The sequence below is a fragment of the Entelurus aequoreus genome, linkage group LG13 (genome assembly GCF_033978785.1).
Source record: "Entelurus aequoreus isolate RoL-2023_Sb linkage group LG13, RoL_Eaeq_v1.1, whole genome shotgun sequence".
Taxonomy (NCBI): domain Eukaryota; kingdom Metazoa; phylum Chordata; class Actinopteri; order Syngnathiformes; family Syngnathidae; genus Entelurus; species Entelurus aequoreus.
The window spans coordinates 36,253,976-36,271,644 of NC_084743.1; the positions used below are offsets into that span (position 1 = coordinate 36,253,976).

A 17,669-nucleotide genomic window follows, 5' to 3' on the forward strand; every position below is an offset into this window, starting at 1 on the left:
AAAGTTGCGAACTTTATCGTCGATTTTCTCTACTAAATCCTTTCAGCAAAAATATGGCAATATCGCGAAATGATCAAGTATGACACATAGAATGGATCTGCTATTCCCGTTTAAATAAAAAAAAAATCATTTCAGTAGGCCTTTAAACTAAGAAAAGGCTAAGTCTTTCATACCAATATGTGTTTTGATACGTTCTAATAAAATGTTATGATCTACGGAAGCAGCGCTAAGATCAAGTAGCAGCAAAATGGATGATGCATCAGCATCCATAGTTAGCAATAGATCATAAGTCAATTTTTGCGAGAGTGATTTACAAGGGTTAACAGAGATTGTTGAACGCTAAGTGTTCATTTTAGATTTTCGAGATAAAGGGAAGGTTTTATAATTTCATAGCTGCTGGATGACCTAAGGAGCTGATTAAAACAAATGAAAATGATTTGTTTCGGTGTCTGCTGGCGTTTTGTTTTTTTAACTCTGTGATTCACCATAAAGTGTTGGGCCGTACCTAAGCTAGCAAGTACTTGTTGCAATCTTTCGACAGGTTAAGCCAGCGTTTCTCAAAGTGTGGGGCGCGCCCTACTGGTGGGGAATAGAGACATGACAGGGGCGCGAGGAACGGGAGGAAATTTAACTTAAAAATTGTTTTTTTAAATTATATTCTTAGATTTTTTTTTTTACTATGCTTTCATTTTCTATACACTGCAAATCACTTTGTGATTCTGTCTGTGAAATCCGCTATATAAATAAATGTAAATTACTTATTTTACCTGTAGGCTTTAAATTTCTAGGTAGGAGTGAAAGTTTGACAGACATAGCAACAGTAACTAATGGGGGCGGGGCTAAGCGGAACAAACTTTCGCGCGGATGGGTAGCAGGCTAATGTGTGGACCACAATTACACAAAATGGATACATTTGTGACTCGCACCTCAAAGGTCGTCGAGCCAGAGCCAGCGCCTGCAGAGAAACAAAAATCTGACGGGCCTAATCAACCAAAAAGCCAACCGAAAGCGGTGGTGGGGGCAGAGGAGAGACCCCTGTGTGTTCTGTGTCTAAAACCGCTAGCAGCAGACAGCATGAGACCCAACAAATTAAAGAGACACATCGAGACCACACACCCCAATCACGTCAATAAGCCACTGGATTTCTTTCAAAGAAAACTGGCAGAGTACCGTCAACAGGAGAAGCGCATGGTAAAAGCTGCATCAGTAAACCGTAACGCTCAAATGGCTTCATATAGAGTTGCATACAGAATTGCACAATGCAAAAAACCACACACAATTGCTGAGCAGCTCATTCTCCCCGCTGCAATAGACATGGTGTCAGTCATGCTTGACGAGACAAACGCAGCAAAATTAAAAGCTGTCCCACTGTCAAACGACACAGTTGCAAGACGTATATGCGACATTGCAAGTGATCTTGAGGAACAACTCGTAGACAAATTAAATTATTATTGAAGTTGATGCAAGTTATAACACTTTTATTTGATTTATTATTGAACTTGATGCAAGTTTTAACACTTTTATTTGATTTATTTTTTAACTTGATGCAAGTTATAACACTTTTTTTTATTTATTATTGAACTTGATGCAAGTTATAACACTTGTTTTATTTATTATTGAACTTGATGCAAGTTATTTTATTTATTATTGAACTTGATGCAAGTTATACCACAGCTGCACAGTTATTTTATTTATTATTGAACTTGATGTTATTTTATGTTATTGAGTGTGAATGTATACAACTTGATGTTACTTGCTGTTCAATACATTTGAAAATGTTAAGCTTGGCATTAGCGTTCTGTTGGGGCGATGGGGGCAGGTGGGGCTTGAAAACTCCCCCTTGTCCAAAGTGGGGGATGACAAAAAAAAGTTTGAGAAACACTGGGTTAGGCACAGCTACAGGAAGTGCAAAACTCACAAACCTACTTTTAAAACTAAAAGAAAATAAGGAGGACCATTGCGAACAATGCTTTAAATTACAGTACATGTGATCCGGTCATAGTAAAATGTGTTAATTTTTAAACCTTTCTGTGGAAAAAGAAAAAAAAAAGACATATAGTTGTAGGTTTGTCGTCATGCTCTATTAATGGCTTCTGTTATGCGGTAATTACAAAATGTGTTGTTTTTTTTTATGTGCACAAAGCTTTGAGCAAAACTCAAAGTTGTACCGAAACTTGTTTATCTGTACACTACCGTTCAAAAGTTTGGGGTCACATTGAAATGTCCTTATTTTTTAAGGAAAAGCACTGTACTTTTCAATGAAGATACACTACCGTTCAAAAGTTTGGGGTCACATTGAAATGTCCTTATTTTTGAAGGAAAAGCACTGTACTTTTCAATGAAGATAACTTTAAACTAGTCTTAACTTTAAAGAAATACACTCTATACCTTGCTAATGTGGTAAATGACTATTCGAGCTGCAAATGTCTGGTTTTTGGTGCAATATCTACATAGGTGTATAGAGGCCCATTTCCAGCAACTTTTACTCCAGTGTTCTAATGGTACAATGCGTTTGCTCATTGGCTCAGAAGGCTAATTGATGATTAGAAAACCCTTGTGCAATCATGTTCACACATCTGAAAACAGTTTAGCTCGTTACAGAAGCTACAAAACTGACCTTCTTTTGAGCAGATTGAGTTTCTGGAGCATCACATTTGTGGGGTCAATTAAACGCTCAAAATGGCCAGAAAAAGAGAACTTTCATCTGAAACTCGACAGTCTATTCTTGTTCTTAGAAATGAAGGCTATTCCACAAAATTGTTTGGGTGACCCCAAACTTTTGAACGGTAGTGTAACTTTAAACTAGTCTTAACTTTAAAGAAATACACTCTATACATTGCCAATGTGGTAAATGACTATTCTAGCTGCAAATGTCTGGTTTTTGGTGCAATATCTACATAGGTGTATAGAAGCCCATTTCCAGCAACTATCACTCCAGTGTTCTAATGGTACAATGTGTTTGCTCATTGGCTCAGAAGGCTAATTGATGATTAGAAAACCCTTGTGCAATCATGTTCACACATCTGAAAACAGTTTAGCTCGTTACAGAAGCTACAAAACTGACCTTCCTTTGAGCAGATTGAGTTTCTGGAGCATCACATTTGTGGGGTCAATTAAATGCTCAAAATGGCCAGAAAAAGAGAACTTTCATCTGAAACTCGACAGTCTATTCTTGTTCTTAGAAATGAAGGCTATTCCACAAAATTGTTTGGGTGACCCCAAACTTTTGAACGGTAGTGTATATCTTTGCCTAAATCATATTGCCAACCGTCCCGTTTTTACCGGGAGACTCCCGGTATTCAGCGCCTCTCCCGATAACCTCCCGGCAGAAATATTCTCCCGACAAACTCCCGGTATTCAGCCGGAGCTGGAGGCCGCGCCCCCTCCAGCTCAATGCGGACCTGAGTGGGGACAGCCTGTTCTCACGTCCGCTTTCCCACAATACAAACAGCGTGCCTGCCCAATGACGTCATAACTGTAGAATGATCGAGGGCGCGTTCTTGGTTTCTTATGTGGGTTTATTGTTAGGCAGTTTCATTAACGTCCTCCCAGAGCGGTAACAACACACAACAACAGCAGTCACGTTTAATCTACCGTAAAGCAGTTCGTCTGCCGTAAACAGCAATGTTGTGACACTCTTAAACAGGACAATACTGCCATCTACTGGATAGAACACTGAAATTCAAGTATTTCTTTTATTTATATGTATAATAAAATAAATACATATATATATTTAGCTAGAATTCACTGAAAGTCAAGTATTTCATATATATATATATATACTGTATGTATATATATATATATATATATATATATATATATATATATATATATATATATATATATATATATATATATATATATATATATATGTATATATATATATATATATATATATATATATATATATATATATATATATATATATATATATATATATATATATATATATATATATATATATATATATATATATATTGTATGAAATGAGTTGGTGAATTCTAGCTTAAATATATTCCCCTCTTAACCCCACCCCCACCCCCCACCTCCCGGTATCAGAGGTCTCAAGGTTGGCAAGTATAGCCTAAAAAAATAAATGGTATTCATTTCGTTTTTTTTCTTTCTGTACGTCAAAAGGTAGATCTTGATAAATAATATATATACATAATAAATCACTTTGTGTTTTAGCTTTGTAATTACTATATCAAAATTAGCAAATAATTCCTGACTATTATGATTGCTGTTTATTTGCTTTTTTTTTTTATTCAAATATTTTGATGAATAAAACATTTACTGACTATCCAAATACTATATAACTATTGCATTGTCAATATATGTTTTGCCAGTAACACCATGTTACTAATTGTGTTCTTCCTTTTACCAGAAAACAAGCAACCTTGAAGGAGTGCCGATCTCTGGGGTAAACGTTTTTACTTCTCTCAGTGTGCCATTGCCTGAAGCTTTAATATTCATCTTGCATATTTTACAAAGTTGCTCTGTAATTAGCAGTGTATCAGCAAGTAGAACTGTTTATGTGCATGCAGTACTGTTCAAATGTATTTTTCATGCAGATAGAAACAAAAGAAATAAGCCCCTGACTGGATAGATAGACAGAAGATCAACAATACTACCAAACTCTGGACCTGTAACCACACGGTTAATGCTGTGCCGCCTGACGAAGCCTAGCAATGCTGTTGCTAACGACGCCATTGAAGCTAACTTAGCTACGGGACCTCGACAGAGCTATGCTAAAAACATTAGCTCTCCACCTACGCCAGCCCTCATTTGCTCATCAACACCCGTGCTCACCTGCGTTCCAGCGATCGACGAAGGACTTCACCCGATCATTGATGCGGTCGGCGGCTAGTGTCGGATAGCGCGTCTGCTATCCAACTCAAAGTCCTCCTGGTTGTGTTGCTGCAGCCAGCCGCTAATACACCGATCCCACATACAGCTTTCTTCTTTGCAGTCTCCATTGTTCATTAAACCAATTGCAAAAGATTCACCAACACAGATGTCCAGAATACTGTGGAATTTTGTGATGAAAACAGAGCTGTTTGCTTCAACCATTGACATCACGCGCAAACGTCATCATACCTAGACATTTTCAGCCGGAAGTTTCCTTGGAAATTTAAAATTGCACTTTATAAGTTAACCCGGCCGTATTGGCATGTGTTGCAATGTTAAGATTTCATCATTGATATATAAACTATCAGACTGCGTGGTCGGTAGTAGTGGGTTTCAGTGGGCCTTTAAATATCCTTCTTGAAAATGGCCTTGCAAATATATATCTGCCACTTAATCAACGTTTTGTTCTCCTTCTTTGTGGGTTAAAAAAGTGAGTATTGGTGATTTCTCTGCTAGCCCGGTATGGCTACGGTGCAACACTTCCTGCTTTAGTAAATTGAAATTGCAAATTGTGATTGGATACTCACTTTGGAATGACAAGTAAGTATCCAATCCCAGTCTCATTAACATCAGGCTACCTAGATAGGCTACTGTCAACAACTTGTCATCTGATTGGCTATCGCAACTGTCTATCAAATGTATGTGTTCTCAAATTCATCCGCTAATGGTCCCGGGTGTGGCTCTGCTGATCTAAATAGCACCGCCGCGGCTCAAACAAGTGAGTATCCAATCACAGGGCGCGTATATGTCACGTTCAATGTGAGGCCAGCTAGAAGGCCTTACTGACTCGTGATCTGATTGGCTATCGCAATTATCTATCGACTGTATGTGCTCGTTCACTTACAGTGCACAGACGCCCGCATTGTTGATTCTGAAGGCCCCGGGCAGATTTGGAACAGCATGGCAACATAAGCTAGCTGAATTCTGATTGGATAACAACTTTAACCTAAAAACAACAGCACTGGAAGGAGCATAATATGACATGAAGAAAATATGAATACTTTTAGATATTTAGAGAAAGTAAATTAAAAATTACTTTTATCTTTAATTATGATCATGATTTCTGGTTATGTTAGGCCAGCAGAGAAGGCCTTGCTGGCCCTGACAGCCTACCACTATATATATATTATATAAATCAATCAATGTTTATTTATATAGCCCTAAATCACAAGTGTCTCAAAGGGCTGTATATATATGTTGTATATATATATATTTTATATATATATATAATATATATATATATTTAATATATATATAAAGATTTAAACTGACGTTTTTATTAAAGAAAAAATAATTAAATTCAGATGTTTTATTTATTTAAAAAAAAAAATTCATTATTTGATTCACAATTTATATTTTAATAAATGATTTGGTAAATTAAACATTTGTTGTTTTAATATATGTTTATTATACTTTTATATTATATGTCCAAACTATGATTTATTTATATTTATTTTCAATCATCTTTTCAATATTTAGCCATTCAATGTATTATTTATCTATTAAATAATCATAAAATGTATTTATTGTCCACCAAGGTGGAAACATGTCTTTGGCTCACTAAACACAGATGACAGACAGCACTGAAATATAAATATTGTAATATATAAAAACATAAAAGACACAATAAGAACAGAGGTTATGTACAAATAGGAATATAAGTAAAGATAAGTCAAGGTCAGACAGGGTATCAGTAAAACAAAAGTAAAGCATATGTGTATATTATATGTCCAAATACATGTGTATATGTTACCAAGTATATTATGGAGACTTGAATTCACAGTAAAACTTTTACAATTCATTCTTACTGGTATATAGCGTGATTAGTATCTGTAAAAAGTCGACATTATTAAAAATTACTTCAGGTAAATTTTGTGGTTTTTATAAAGGTTTTTAAGTAGTCAACAATCGCTTGCTCATGTTGACAATGTTGTTCTCAGTGTCTTGGTGATCAGTCGGCAGCTTTGGTTGGTCAGATGTGCTTCCAGGAAGGTCAGACAAAAAACACGTACGTCTTTCACTACGTTCTTCATCTTTGCTAGCTAACTTTTAGACTTTTGGCTTTGAAAAGTGACACATGGGTCTAAAATTAAAAAAAACTAAAATCTGGATAAGATTACCGTGTTTGTTTATTCACTGCATTTGTATTTTTGTCATGTTAGATATGGGACCGGTTGCTTCATGCTCCGAAACACAGGACACAAAGTAAGTTCCCTCACGATGATGACATGTCGTTTCTGCTCGTGTTTAACGTCTTTGGGGTTCCCCATCTCAGCCCGTGTTGTCGGAGCACGGCCTGCTCACCACCGTAGCCTACAAGCTAGGGAAAGAGCAGCCTGCTTGCTATGCTTTAGAGGTTTGGAACATCCATGTTTGATCCATCAATGTTCTCCAAGTGGTGATGCTGTCACACACCAACAATTTGTTTTACAGGGCTCTGTGGCGATCGCTGGGGCGGGGGTGCGATGGTTGAGAGACAACATGGGCATCGTGCAGTCATCCTCAGACATCGGTATTCAATGCTCATTCAATACTTGTCCCTTGTCACATAACTCCATTACACTGAAAGATATGCAGGTAAACAGACTGGTTTGTTACGCGCAATGTACCCAAGAACGATAACCGAGACCGTATATGAAAAGCGGGTCAAAATAATTTCTGTCGAAAACACGCAAATAGGGGTGTACGAAAACCGGGGTACTACTGTGCACTTAAACAAGAAAACAAAATTTTTAAAAACAGCAAAAATTAGTCATGAGAAAAACTTGAAATGTTAAAGGGAAACTGCACTTATTTAAGAATTTTGCCTATCGTTCACTATCATTATGAAAGACATGACAACAGATGTATTTTTTTATGCATTCTAAAGTCCGCTTACAATGGAGCCTGAGGGAGCCGCTCTAATCTGCCTATAAAGCTCCTAAAAAAACATCCAAAAACCTACATTAAAGTTTTACATACATGATGTAAGTTTATATGCAATGTTGTAACGGGCACATTTAAAATAACATTTAATGTTTACGTATTTTGATCATTTTAAGCAGAGTAATTTCAAAAATTCATCACAACGTTCGCTTTTTTCCAACAACATCACTGATTACTGTTCACTGCAGACTTTATGAGAGACAACAAACACTATAAAACATCACTTATTTTACAAGATCTGTTATCATTAGGGTGCCGACTGCTGGGATATTCATGTATTCCCATTTAGGTGAAGAATTACTCATAATCCTTGCGAAGAAAAGGGGGGTGGGACCAAGTGTCGTTTCGTGTCGTTTTCACAATTTCCGGGTCAAAATTGGCTGTCAAAGTGTACCAACTTGTCTGAATACTTCTCTGTCCTTCTACTATCCAGGTGATAGGCATGATTAAGGATTAAGAATAAAGTTTGACCAGCAAGGAAACAAGGAAGCAGCTGATCAGTGGATCATGTCAACATAGACACACAAGCTTGTGATCACGGCGCCGCTCTAAATAGTTTGTCTGCGTTAGCGCTTATAACAACAATATCACTAATACTTGGTTAATATTCAAGTCACAAAATGTAAATGGAGTATTGTTGGTGCTCTTTGGATGTTTTTTGTTGTTGTACGCATTAGCATTGATACAATGTATACATTAGCATGTGATGCATTAGCATGTCAAGAATACAATGCATTTGCATATCTATGTTATAATGCATTAGCATACATATGATATATTTCATTAGCATCTCTATGACACAATGTATGACCATATTGATGTTAAATAATTTTCTTATCTATGATAGACTGCATTAGTATATTTAGGACATTATGCATTAGCATATCTACAATATAAAGCATTAGCATATCTACAATAGATATCTATGTTAGCTGCAATATAAAGCATTAGCATATCTACAATAGATATCTATGTTAGCTACAATATAAAGCATTAGCATATCTACTAGGGTGTGGGAAAAAATCGATTCGAATTAGAATCGCGATTCTCATGTTGTGCGATTCAGAATCGATTCTCATTTTTTTAAATCGATTTTTTTTATTTTATTTATATTTAATTTTTTTTTTTTTTTATTATTTTGTAAAATTTATCAATCCAACAAAACAATACACAGCAATACCATAACAATGCAATCCAATTCCAAAACCAAACCCGACTCAGCAACACTCGGAACTGCAATAAACAAAGCGATTGAGAGGAGACACAAACACGACACAAAACAAACCAAAAGTAGTGAAACAAAAATGAATATTATCAACAATAGTATCAACATTAGTTACAATTTCAACATAGCAGTGATTAAAAATCCCTCATTGACATTAACATTAGACATTTATAAAAATAAAAAATAAAAGAACAATAGTGTCACAGTGGCTTACACTTGCATCGCATCTCATAAGCTTGACAACACACTGTGTCCAATATTTTCACAAAGATAAAATAAGTAATATTTTTGGTTCATTTAATAGTTAAAACAAATTTACATTATTGCAATCAGTTGATAAAACATTGTCCTTTACAATGGTAAAAGCTTTTTACAAAAATCTACTACCCTGCTTGCATGTCAGCAGACTGGGGTAGATCCTGCTGAAATCCTATGTATTGAATGAATAGAGAATCGTTTTTGAATCGAGAATCATGTTGAATTGAAAAAAAAAATCGATTTTGAATCGAATCGTGACCACAAGAATCGATATTGAATCGAATCGTGGGACACCCAAAGATTCACAGCCCTAATATCTACAATAGATATCTATGTTAGCTACAATATAAAGCATTAGCATATCTAGGATATAATTCATTAGCATGTTTACAATAAAATGCTTTAACTTATCTATGATATCACTCATTAGCATATATGGTAAATGTTATGATGCATTAGCATAGCTACATTATAATGCGTTAGCATGTCTACAAAATAATTAAATAGCATATCTACATCATGATGCATTAGTATATCTACATTATAATGCGTTAGCATGTGTACAATACATTGGTGTGTCTATGATAGCGCAGATATTCATGTTTTCTGTGATTTTGTCATTCTAGAAAATTTAGCTGCCACAGCAGCATATCTACATCATGATGCATTAGTATATCTACATTATAATGCGTTAGCATGTGTACAATACATTGGTGTGTCTATGATAGCGCAGATATTCATGTTTTCTGTGATTTTGTCATTCTAGAAAATTTAGCTGCCACAGCAGCATATCTACATCATGATGCATTAGTATATCTACATTATAATGCGTTAGCATGTGTACAATACATTAGCGTGTCTATGATAGCGCAGATATTCATGTTTTCTGTGATTTTGTCATTCTAGAAAATTTAGCTGCCACAGCAGGAACGTCGTCTGGTTGTTATTTTGTTCCTGCTTTCTCCGGACTTTATGCTCCATATTGGGAGCCCAGTGCACGCGGGTAAGACATTTTTTTATTAACTTCTTTTAATACATATGATACTTTTTACATACCTGCAGTACAGATCCCCCCCCCCCAGCCCACGCAAAACTCTGTTAAAATAGTCTCAATTGTTTGTGCTGTTTCTGTTAAAATAGTCTCAATTGTTTGTGCTGTTTCTGTTTCTGAGTTATTAAAGATTCTTTTGTAGGTCAATCAAAGTTCAACCAGCCCGCAATTTTTTACAAATAAAACCAAAAGTCTTGTTTGTGCTGGTTTGTGCCGTTACAATGATTGACTGTGCTGCTATGTTTTTTTTAGTTATTAAAGATTGCAATTTATGAAAGTGAAGAAGAACAATGCAAAACAAAAACATATTTTCCAAATTTAACCAAAAATAGTCTTGTTTGTGCGGCTTTTATTTTGAATATGTTTAGGTTTTTGGGCTGTGACATAGGCAAGACCTTTCCCCAATCAAACAAAAATAGTGTTGAACAGTCATGATTGCATTACTTGACCGTAACTTCTTGGTGCCTCTTCCTCCTTGCTAAGTTGTCATGTCTACCAAAACATGCTTAATCAAAAATGAATACAAAGCAAGTGTTTTAGTCCTGCAATTACATTATTTCAAAAGAGCTTCAATGCTGGAGGGCAGACTGTGGAGAAGTACTTCTGTTGATTTAAAAGTTAAGACCGTTTTAACACAGCTTTTCAAGTTTTACCTTTTCAGCACAGTATTTACGACACTAAATCACATCTCTGGTCAATGTACATAACACTTAGTTATGTACAAAGCTTACGGCATACTGCTAATGCAGAAATGCTTTAATGGGTAAAGTAGTCTTCTAATCTATGGTATGGTACATCTGGACTGACATCTAACAGCGAGTAACTGAAAAATGTGAAGAGAGCAGGGGCCTCATTTATTAAGACTTGCATGGATTTCCTAGTAAAAAATGACGTACCCTTAAATCTAGAAAACGTGCAAAAAAATTCAGATGTATTGAAGTCTGCCCATGCATTTATTCAAGCACTTTTGTTTTGTACATCCTAATCAACGTGGAATTGAGCGCACTTGTTGGAGTAGCTAGGCCACTGCCTGCCCACACTCCCGTTTAAATACGCAAATCATATTTTAAGGGGAACTGCATTTTTTGGGAATTTTACCTATCGTTCACAATCATGAGAGACATGATGATGGATGTGTTTTTTTAATGCGTTCTAAATACTAAAATGCAATAAAAAGTCTGCGTACAATAGAGCCAATGGGAGCCGCTCAATTACGCCTATAAAGCCCTTAAAAAAACATCCAAACACCTCCATTAGGGTTTTAACATTGGAGAAAAGGCTCCAGGTCTGTTCCTGTGGTTGGAAGAAAATAACATCTTCACGGGGCTTGAAAATACATCAAGGAAAGAAAGGGTGCATGAGAAAAGGAAAACAGGGATCTCGCATTGATAAGTACTTCTTGAGAAGTCAATCAAATCAGTCGTCATATCCAAAGCATGGCGTAGGGCCGGAGGAGTCTTGATTCCCAAGGAGATGGAATCTAAAGATATCAGCCAGTTCCGCCCCATCAGCCTCCTCAATGTCGAGGGTAAGATTTTCTTCAGCGTAGTTGCCCAGAGGATGACCTACTACCTGGACAAGAACAGATTTGTGGATACCTCAGTCCAAAAAGCAGGAATCCCAGGGTTCTCCGGATGCCTCGAACACACCAGCATAATCTGGCATCAAATCCAGGCTGCGAAGAAAGAGAGGAGAAATCTCCACATCATCTTCCTAGACCTTGCCAATGCATTTGGTTCTGTCCCACACAGTTTCCTCTGGGCATCCTTCGACTTCTTCAGGATACCAGAGACCATCACCAACCTTGTCAAGGCATACTTTGAAGATCTGCAGCTCTGTTTCACCACGCCAGACTTCACCACCACTTGGCACCATATGGAGGTTGGAATAATGGCAGGGTGTACCATCTCCCTGTTGGCCTTCATCATGGCAATGGAAGTCATTATGCGAGCATCCAAGTGGGTGGTGGTTGGTGAACAGCTGAGTTCCGGAATTCGCCTACCTCCCCTCAGGGCATATATGGATGACATGACAACCATAACAACTACAGCACCCTGCACCAGGCGCCTACTAGGGAAGCTGTATGAGAACATCACTGGGGCCAGAATAAAATTCAAGGCCTCAAAATCAAGAAGTATCTCCATCATCAGAGGCAAACTGACAGAACAAAGGTTTCTCATTGGTGAAGAACCCATTCCAACTGTGTCAGAGAAGCCAATTAAGAGCCTGGGAAGGTGGTATGACTTAAATCTGAAGGACACTGAGCAAGCAGACAAGCTAAGGCAAGAAGTCACCAAAGGTCTGAAGAACATTGACAGATCTATGCTGCCTGGCAAGCTGAAAATCTGGTGCCTCCAGTTCGGGTTACTACCCCGCCTCATGTGGCCACTAACCATGTATGGTATCTCCCTCACCAGAGTGGAGAAAATGGAAAGAACAATCAGCTCTTACGTTAGAAAGTGGCTAGGTGTCCCTCAATGCCTGAGCAGCATCGGCCTGTATGGTCATGGATTACTCGAACTGCCTCTCTCTAGCCTGACAGAGGAGTTAAAATGCTCCAAAGTGAGGCTTGAGATGACCCTAACAGAGTCGAAGGATACTGTGGTCCGAGCTGCTGCCCCAAATCTGACAGCAGTGAAGAAGTGGTCAGCTAAGAACGCAGTACGGCAGGCAAAATCTGCTCTTCACCACGCTGACATTGTGGGCCAATCCAGCATGGAAAATCCGGATTGGGATTTGGAGAGACACGACCTTCCTGGAATAAGGCATCCTCTGCTGAGCGGTACAAGTTGCTCGTGGCCGAGGTCCGTCGACAGGAAGAGTCGAATAGATATGCCAAGGCTGTGGTGCAGGCTAAGCAGGGCCAGTGGACAAGGTGGGAAGGGGTGGAGAAACGGAAGATCAGCTGGAGGGACATATGGGAGATGGAATCGAGTAGGGTATGTTTCCTACTTCGAGCAACCTATGATGTCCTTCCCACCCCGAAAAACCTCAACCAATGGCTGGGTGAAGAGCCCCCTGTGCTCAACACCAGCTACACTCAGACACATCCTCACTGGGTGTAAAGTGAGCCTCTCCCAAGGACGATACACCTGGAGACACAACGAAGTACTCAAATGCTTGGCAGCAACCCTTGAAAGCAGGAGAACAACCAACAACTCCTTGCCACCCAGGACACCCAACCTGAATATGCCAGTTGCCTTTGTTAGAGAGGGGGAACAAAGGCAACGAAAGACACCATCAAGACCCAGGTTGGGACAGCTGGAGGTAGCCCGGGACTGGCAGATGCTTGTGGACGTGTATAAGAAACTCATCGTTCCACCAGAGATAGCAATTACTAACTTGCGGCCTGACCTAGTCCTGTGGTCCAACTCCCAGCACATCGTGTACTTCGTTGAACTCACAGTCCCTTGGGAGGATGCGGTGGAGGAAGCTTTTGAGCGGAAAAAGCTCCGATATGCAGAGCTCGCTGCAGAGGCTGAACGGCGAGGCTGGAGAACACAAGTCTGCCCTGTAGAAGTTGGATGTCGGGGCGTTGTGGCAACATCAACAATAAGGCTGATGAGGGACCTGGGAGTTGGCGGTCAAGCTCTACGTCAGGCCATAAAGGAAACATCGCAGGTGGCAGAGCGGAGCAGCCAGTGGCTCTGGCTAAAGAGGAAAGACCCCAACTGGTCACCAAAATAAATCATTACTGGTCAGATACAGAGGGGGGTGCTTCTGGGACGCCAGAATGCACCGCTGAACCTACTTGAGGCGTCGTGGGCCCAGTCAGCGAAACGTCCATGAGAGTAGGAGCCCACTTGAAAACCCTAATGATGCGTCTGCCCAGCCTGCAGCAACATAGATAATAAGTCAGTGTCTTTAAGTCTTCAACACGGGAGGTAGGAGGTGGCACTCTAGATTTTAACATCTTGTCCTGTGTATTTGGAACATTATAAACATGATGTAAGTACAGTATATATGTAATGTAGTAACAGGCACATAACATTTTATAGTCAGGTTACTTTTAGACCTCCACTCCAGATCACACCTCTCCTACCCACTTCTCCAAAGTGGGATGGCTCAGGGTGGAGGACAGAGTAAAACAACTTGAACTGAGCCTAGTCTATAAAATTCGCTTCACCTCCCTGGTACCGAAGTACATGTCAAACTACTTCCATAACGTAAATGACCGCCATAACCACAACACCAGGGGGAGCTCCACAAACCATGTTAAACCCAGATTCCGATCTAATGCCACATCAATATGGAATGCACTCCCAACAGGTGTAAAAGAAAGTGCATCTCTATCCTCCTTCAAAACCGCACTAAAAGAACACCTCCAGACAACTTCAACCCTTGACTAACACCCTCCCCCCTCCACATCCCACCTCCCCGAATTGTAAATAATCAAATGTATATACTCGTTCTTATGCTTTCTGAACTCACTTTGTTCACTGCTCTCTGTACATATCCTACCAAGTCAGACCTACACTGTTTCAATGTCCATTTCTCTGATGATGCAATTGTTGATGACTGAAGTGCTGACATCACCCCCCCGCCCCCTGGATTGTAAATAATTCAATGTATATACTCTGATGATTAACTTGTGTGATGACTGTATTATGCTGATAGTATATATTTGTACCATGAATTGATTTACGTGGACCCCGACTTAAACAAGTTGAAAAACGTATTCGGGTGTTACCATTTAGTGGTCAATTGTACGGAATATGTACTGTACTGTGCAATCTACTAATAAAAGCTTCAATCAATCAATCAATCAATCAATGGTTTATTCCCTTAGAGGAAGACTGGTCGCGCAACAGTATATACATAACTAATGCTAGCTAAAAGCTCAGCAAAACAATTTAGCATAATCATCTAATTATCCAAGTCTGGATTGTGGGGTCAGCAATCTTTGTAGGAAAGTCCAGACTGCTTAGTCTCTGGCCACTTCTTCAACTGGAGGAACATTGAAGCCTTCTCAGACGAGCTGTGAGACATAACCCCCTTGTCCAAGGTCTACCCTAGGGCCTTCTTCTAGCTGGGCATGGTGGGAACACCTCACTCGGGAGGCGTCCAGGGCGCATCAGGACTAAATGTTGAACCACCTCAACTGACTCCTCCTTATGTGAAGGAGCAGGGACTCTACTCTAAGCTCCTCCCGGGTCACCGAGTTTAACAACTCAAAAATATATATTTTTTGTTTTGTTTTTACTATTTCCCTTGTATTTTTATGAATGCAATGGCGATGTTTGCTGTGAAAAGTTGGGCGGCATGTTTGAGGCATGGTGCTGATCAGCTCGTGTGTGTTGCAGCATCATCTGTGGTCTCACACAGTTCACCAACAAAAGCCATGTGGCGTTTGCTGCTCTGGAGGCCGTCTGCTTCCAAACCAGAGAGGTATCATTTATCCCTAAACACATTTAATATACCTTTATTATCCAGGCAGCTTTCATTACTATTTATTCAACATTTAAATCTTTTTTATAATAATATAAAATTACACAGAAAATTATAAATTAAGGTTGACATATTTATTTTTTTACAGTATGTTAAAAATTGTATAATAATGTACAATAAAATTGTGTTTACAGGCTTAACCTTGTTTATTATATTAAATTGAATATAATTAGAAGGTTAAGTCAAACAATAATCTTTTACACTAAAATATACAGGTGTGCGATAATTATTGGACCAATAATTATAATTGGCTTGAAAAATAAATATTGTGCACCCTTACTAATATAATCTGGACAGTTGTATTCAAAATATATGAAAAATATAATTTATATCATATCAATACATTATCTTTATGTTTTTTATTCATTCATTCATTTAATTGTAATTATGTCTTAAATAATCATTTACTCTATTACTTACATATCATCAATATTAATTGACTTGATTGTATACTGTATGTATATTATGTTTATGGAATATGTTCAGATTTTAGCAACATACAAAACATTTAATAAAATTATAATAAATAATATTGGTGTTAGATTAAGCAAGTAAAAAATATTCATACAATATATAATGTTTTTTATATAATATATATAAAAAAATATTCATACCCCCGAAAGTTTTTGTTTGAATGTAAACTAAAGCTGAGACATATTTTTTTCCGATATTGATAACATTTTATTTTCTGTGTCATTTCCTACCAAGAAAAAAAACCTGAAAAAAAGGAACTTTTAAGTTAACATTTGCCCAAAATATGACAAATTTCAGGCTTGATTTTACATCAAAATAAGGAAATATTCATATTGAATAAGAAAATATGTATTATTATCACACTATTTATGAATAATTCATTTTGAACAACGAGTTGCCAGCAATTCATCAACAGAGTTTGTATGAATTTTCTGGTGCAGATTGTTGACGCCATGAATCAGGACAGTGGAGTTCCTCTGCTGCAGCTGCAGGTGGATGGCGGCATGACGTCCAACACGTTACTGATGCAGCTGCAGGCTGACATCCTGGGAGTGTGTGTCGGTACGACAACACAACACACACTTTCTTAAAGCTGATGTTTAACATCACACGTTCTACCAACAACATTCATCAAACTGTTAGACAAACAGGCCCATCCTTATTAGATGTTTAAAGGCCTACTGAAATGATTTTTTTTAATTTAAACGGGGATAGCAGATCTATTCTATGTGTCATACTTGATCATTTCGCGATATTGACATATTTTTGCTGAAAGGATTTAGTATAGAACAACGACGATAAAGATTGCAACTTCTGGTATCTGATAAAAAAAAGGCTTGCACCTACCGGAAGTAGCGTGACGTAGTCAGTTGAACATATACGCAAAGTTCCCTATTGTTTACAATGATGGCCGCATGAAGTGAGAGAGATTCGGACCGAGAAAGCGACAATTTCCCCATTAATTTGAGCGAGGATGAAAGATTTGTGGATGAGTAAAGTGCAAGTGAAGGACTAGTGGGGAGTTGAAGCTATTCAGATAGGGAAGATGCTGTGAGAGCCGGGGGTGACCTGATATTCAGCTGGGAATGACTACAACAGTAAATAAACACAAGACATATATATACTCTATTAGCCACAACACAACCAGGCTTATATTTAATATGCCACAAATTAATCCTGCATAAAAACACCTGCGTGTTTGTTATGCTAGCTCCTAGCTCCTCTGCTAGCTCCTAGCTCCATAGAACACGCCAATACAATTCAAACACCTGATCAACACACACAATCACTCAGCCCAAAAGACCGTTTACCTAACCCAAGGTTCATAAAGCTTATATATTTTTAAAAAGTTACGTACGTGACGCGCACATACGGTCAAGT

General features: G+C 38.1%; 1 protein-coding gene across 3 annotated transcripts in view; it reads left to right on the plus strand.

The window, feature by feature from the left end:
* LOC133663362 (glycerol kinase-like) overlaps positions 1-17,669 on the plus strand; it is a 59,433-nt gene that overhangs the window by 34,497 nt on the left and 7,267 nt on the right. For 2 of the 3 annotated variants that reach the window (XM_062067781.1, XM_062067780.1), the window contains exons 9-16: positions 4,385-4,420; positions 6,849-6,916; positions 7,071-7,113; positions 7,184-7,264; positions 7,342-7,420; positions 10,223-10,319; positions 15,671-15,755; positions 16,730-16,850. In XM_062067781.1, coding sequence (XP_061923765.1) covers positions 4,385-4,420; positions 6,849-6,916; positions 7,071-7,113; positions 7,184-7,264; positions 7,342-7,420; positions 10,223-10,319; positions 15,671-15,755; positions 16,730-16,850 — 610 coding nt within the window. The remainder of the gene's footprint in view (positions 1-4,384; positions 4,421-6,848; positions 6,917-7,070; positions 7,114-7,183; positions 7,265-7,341; positions 7,421-10,222; positions 10,320-15,670; positions 15,756-16,729; positions 16,851-17,669) is intronic. The other variant, XM_062067782.1, reaches the window with a different exon arrangement.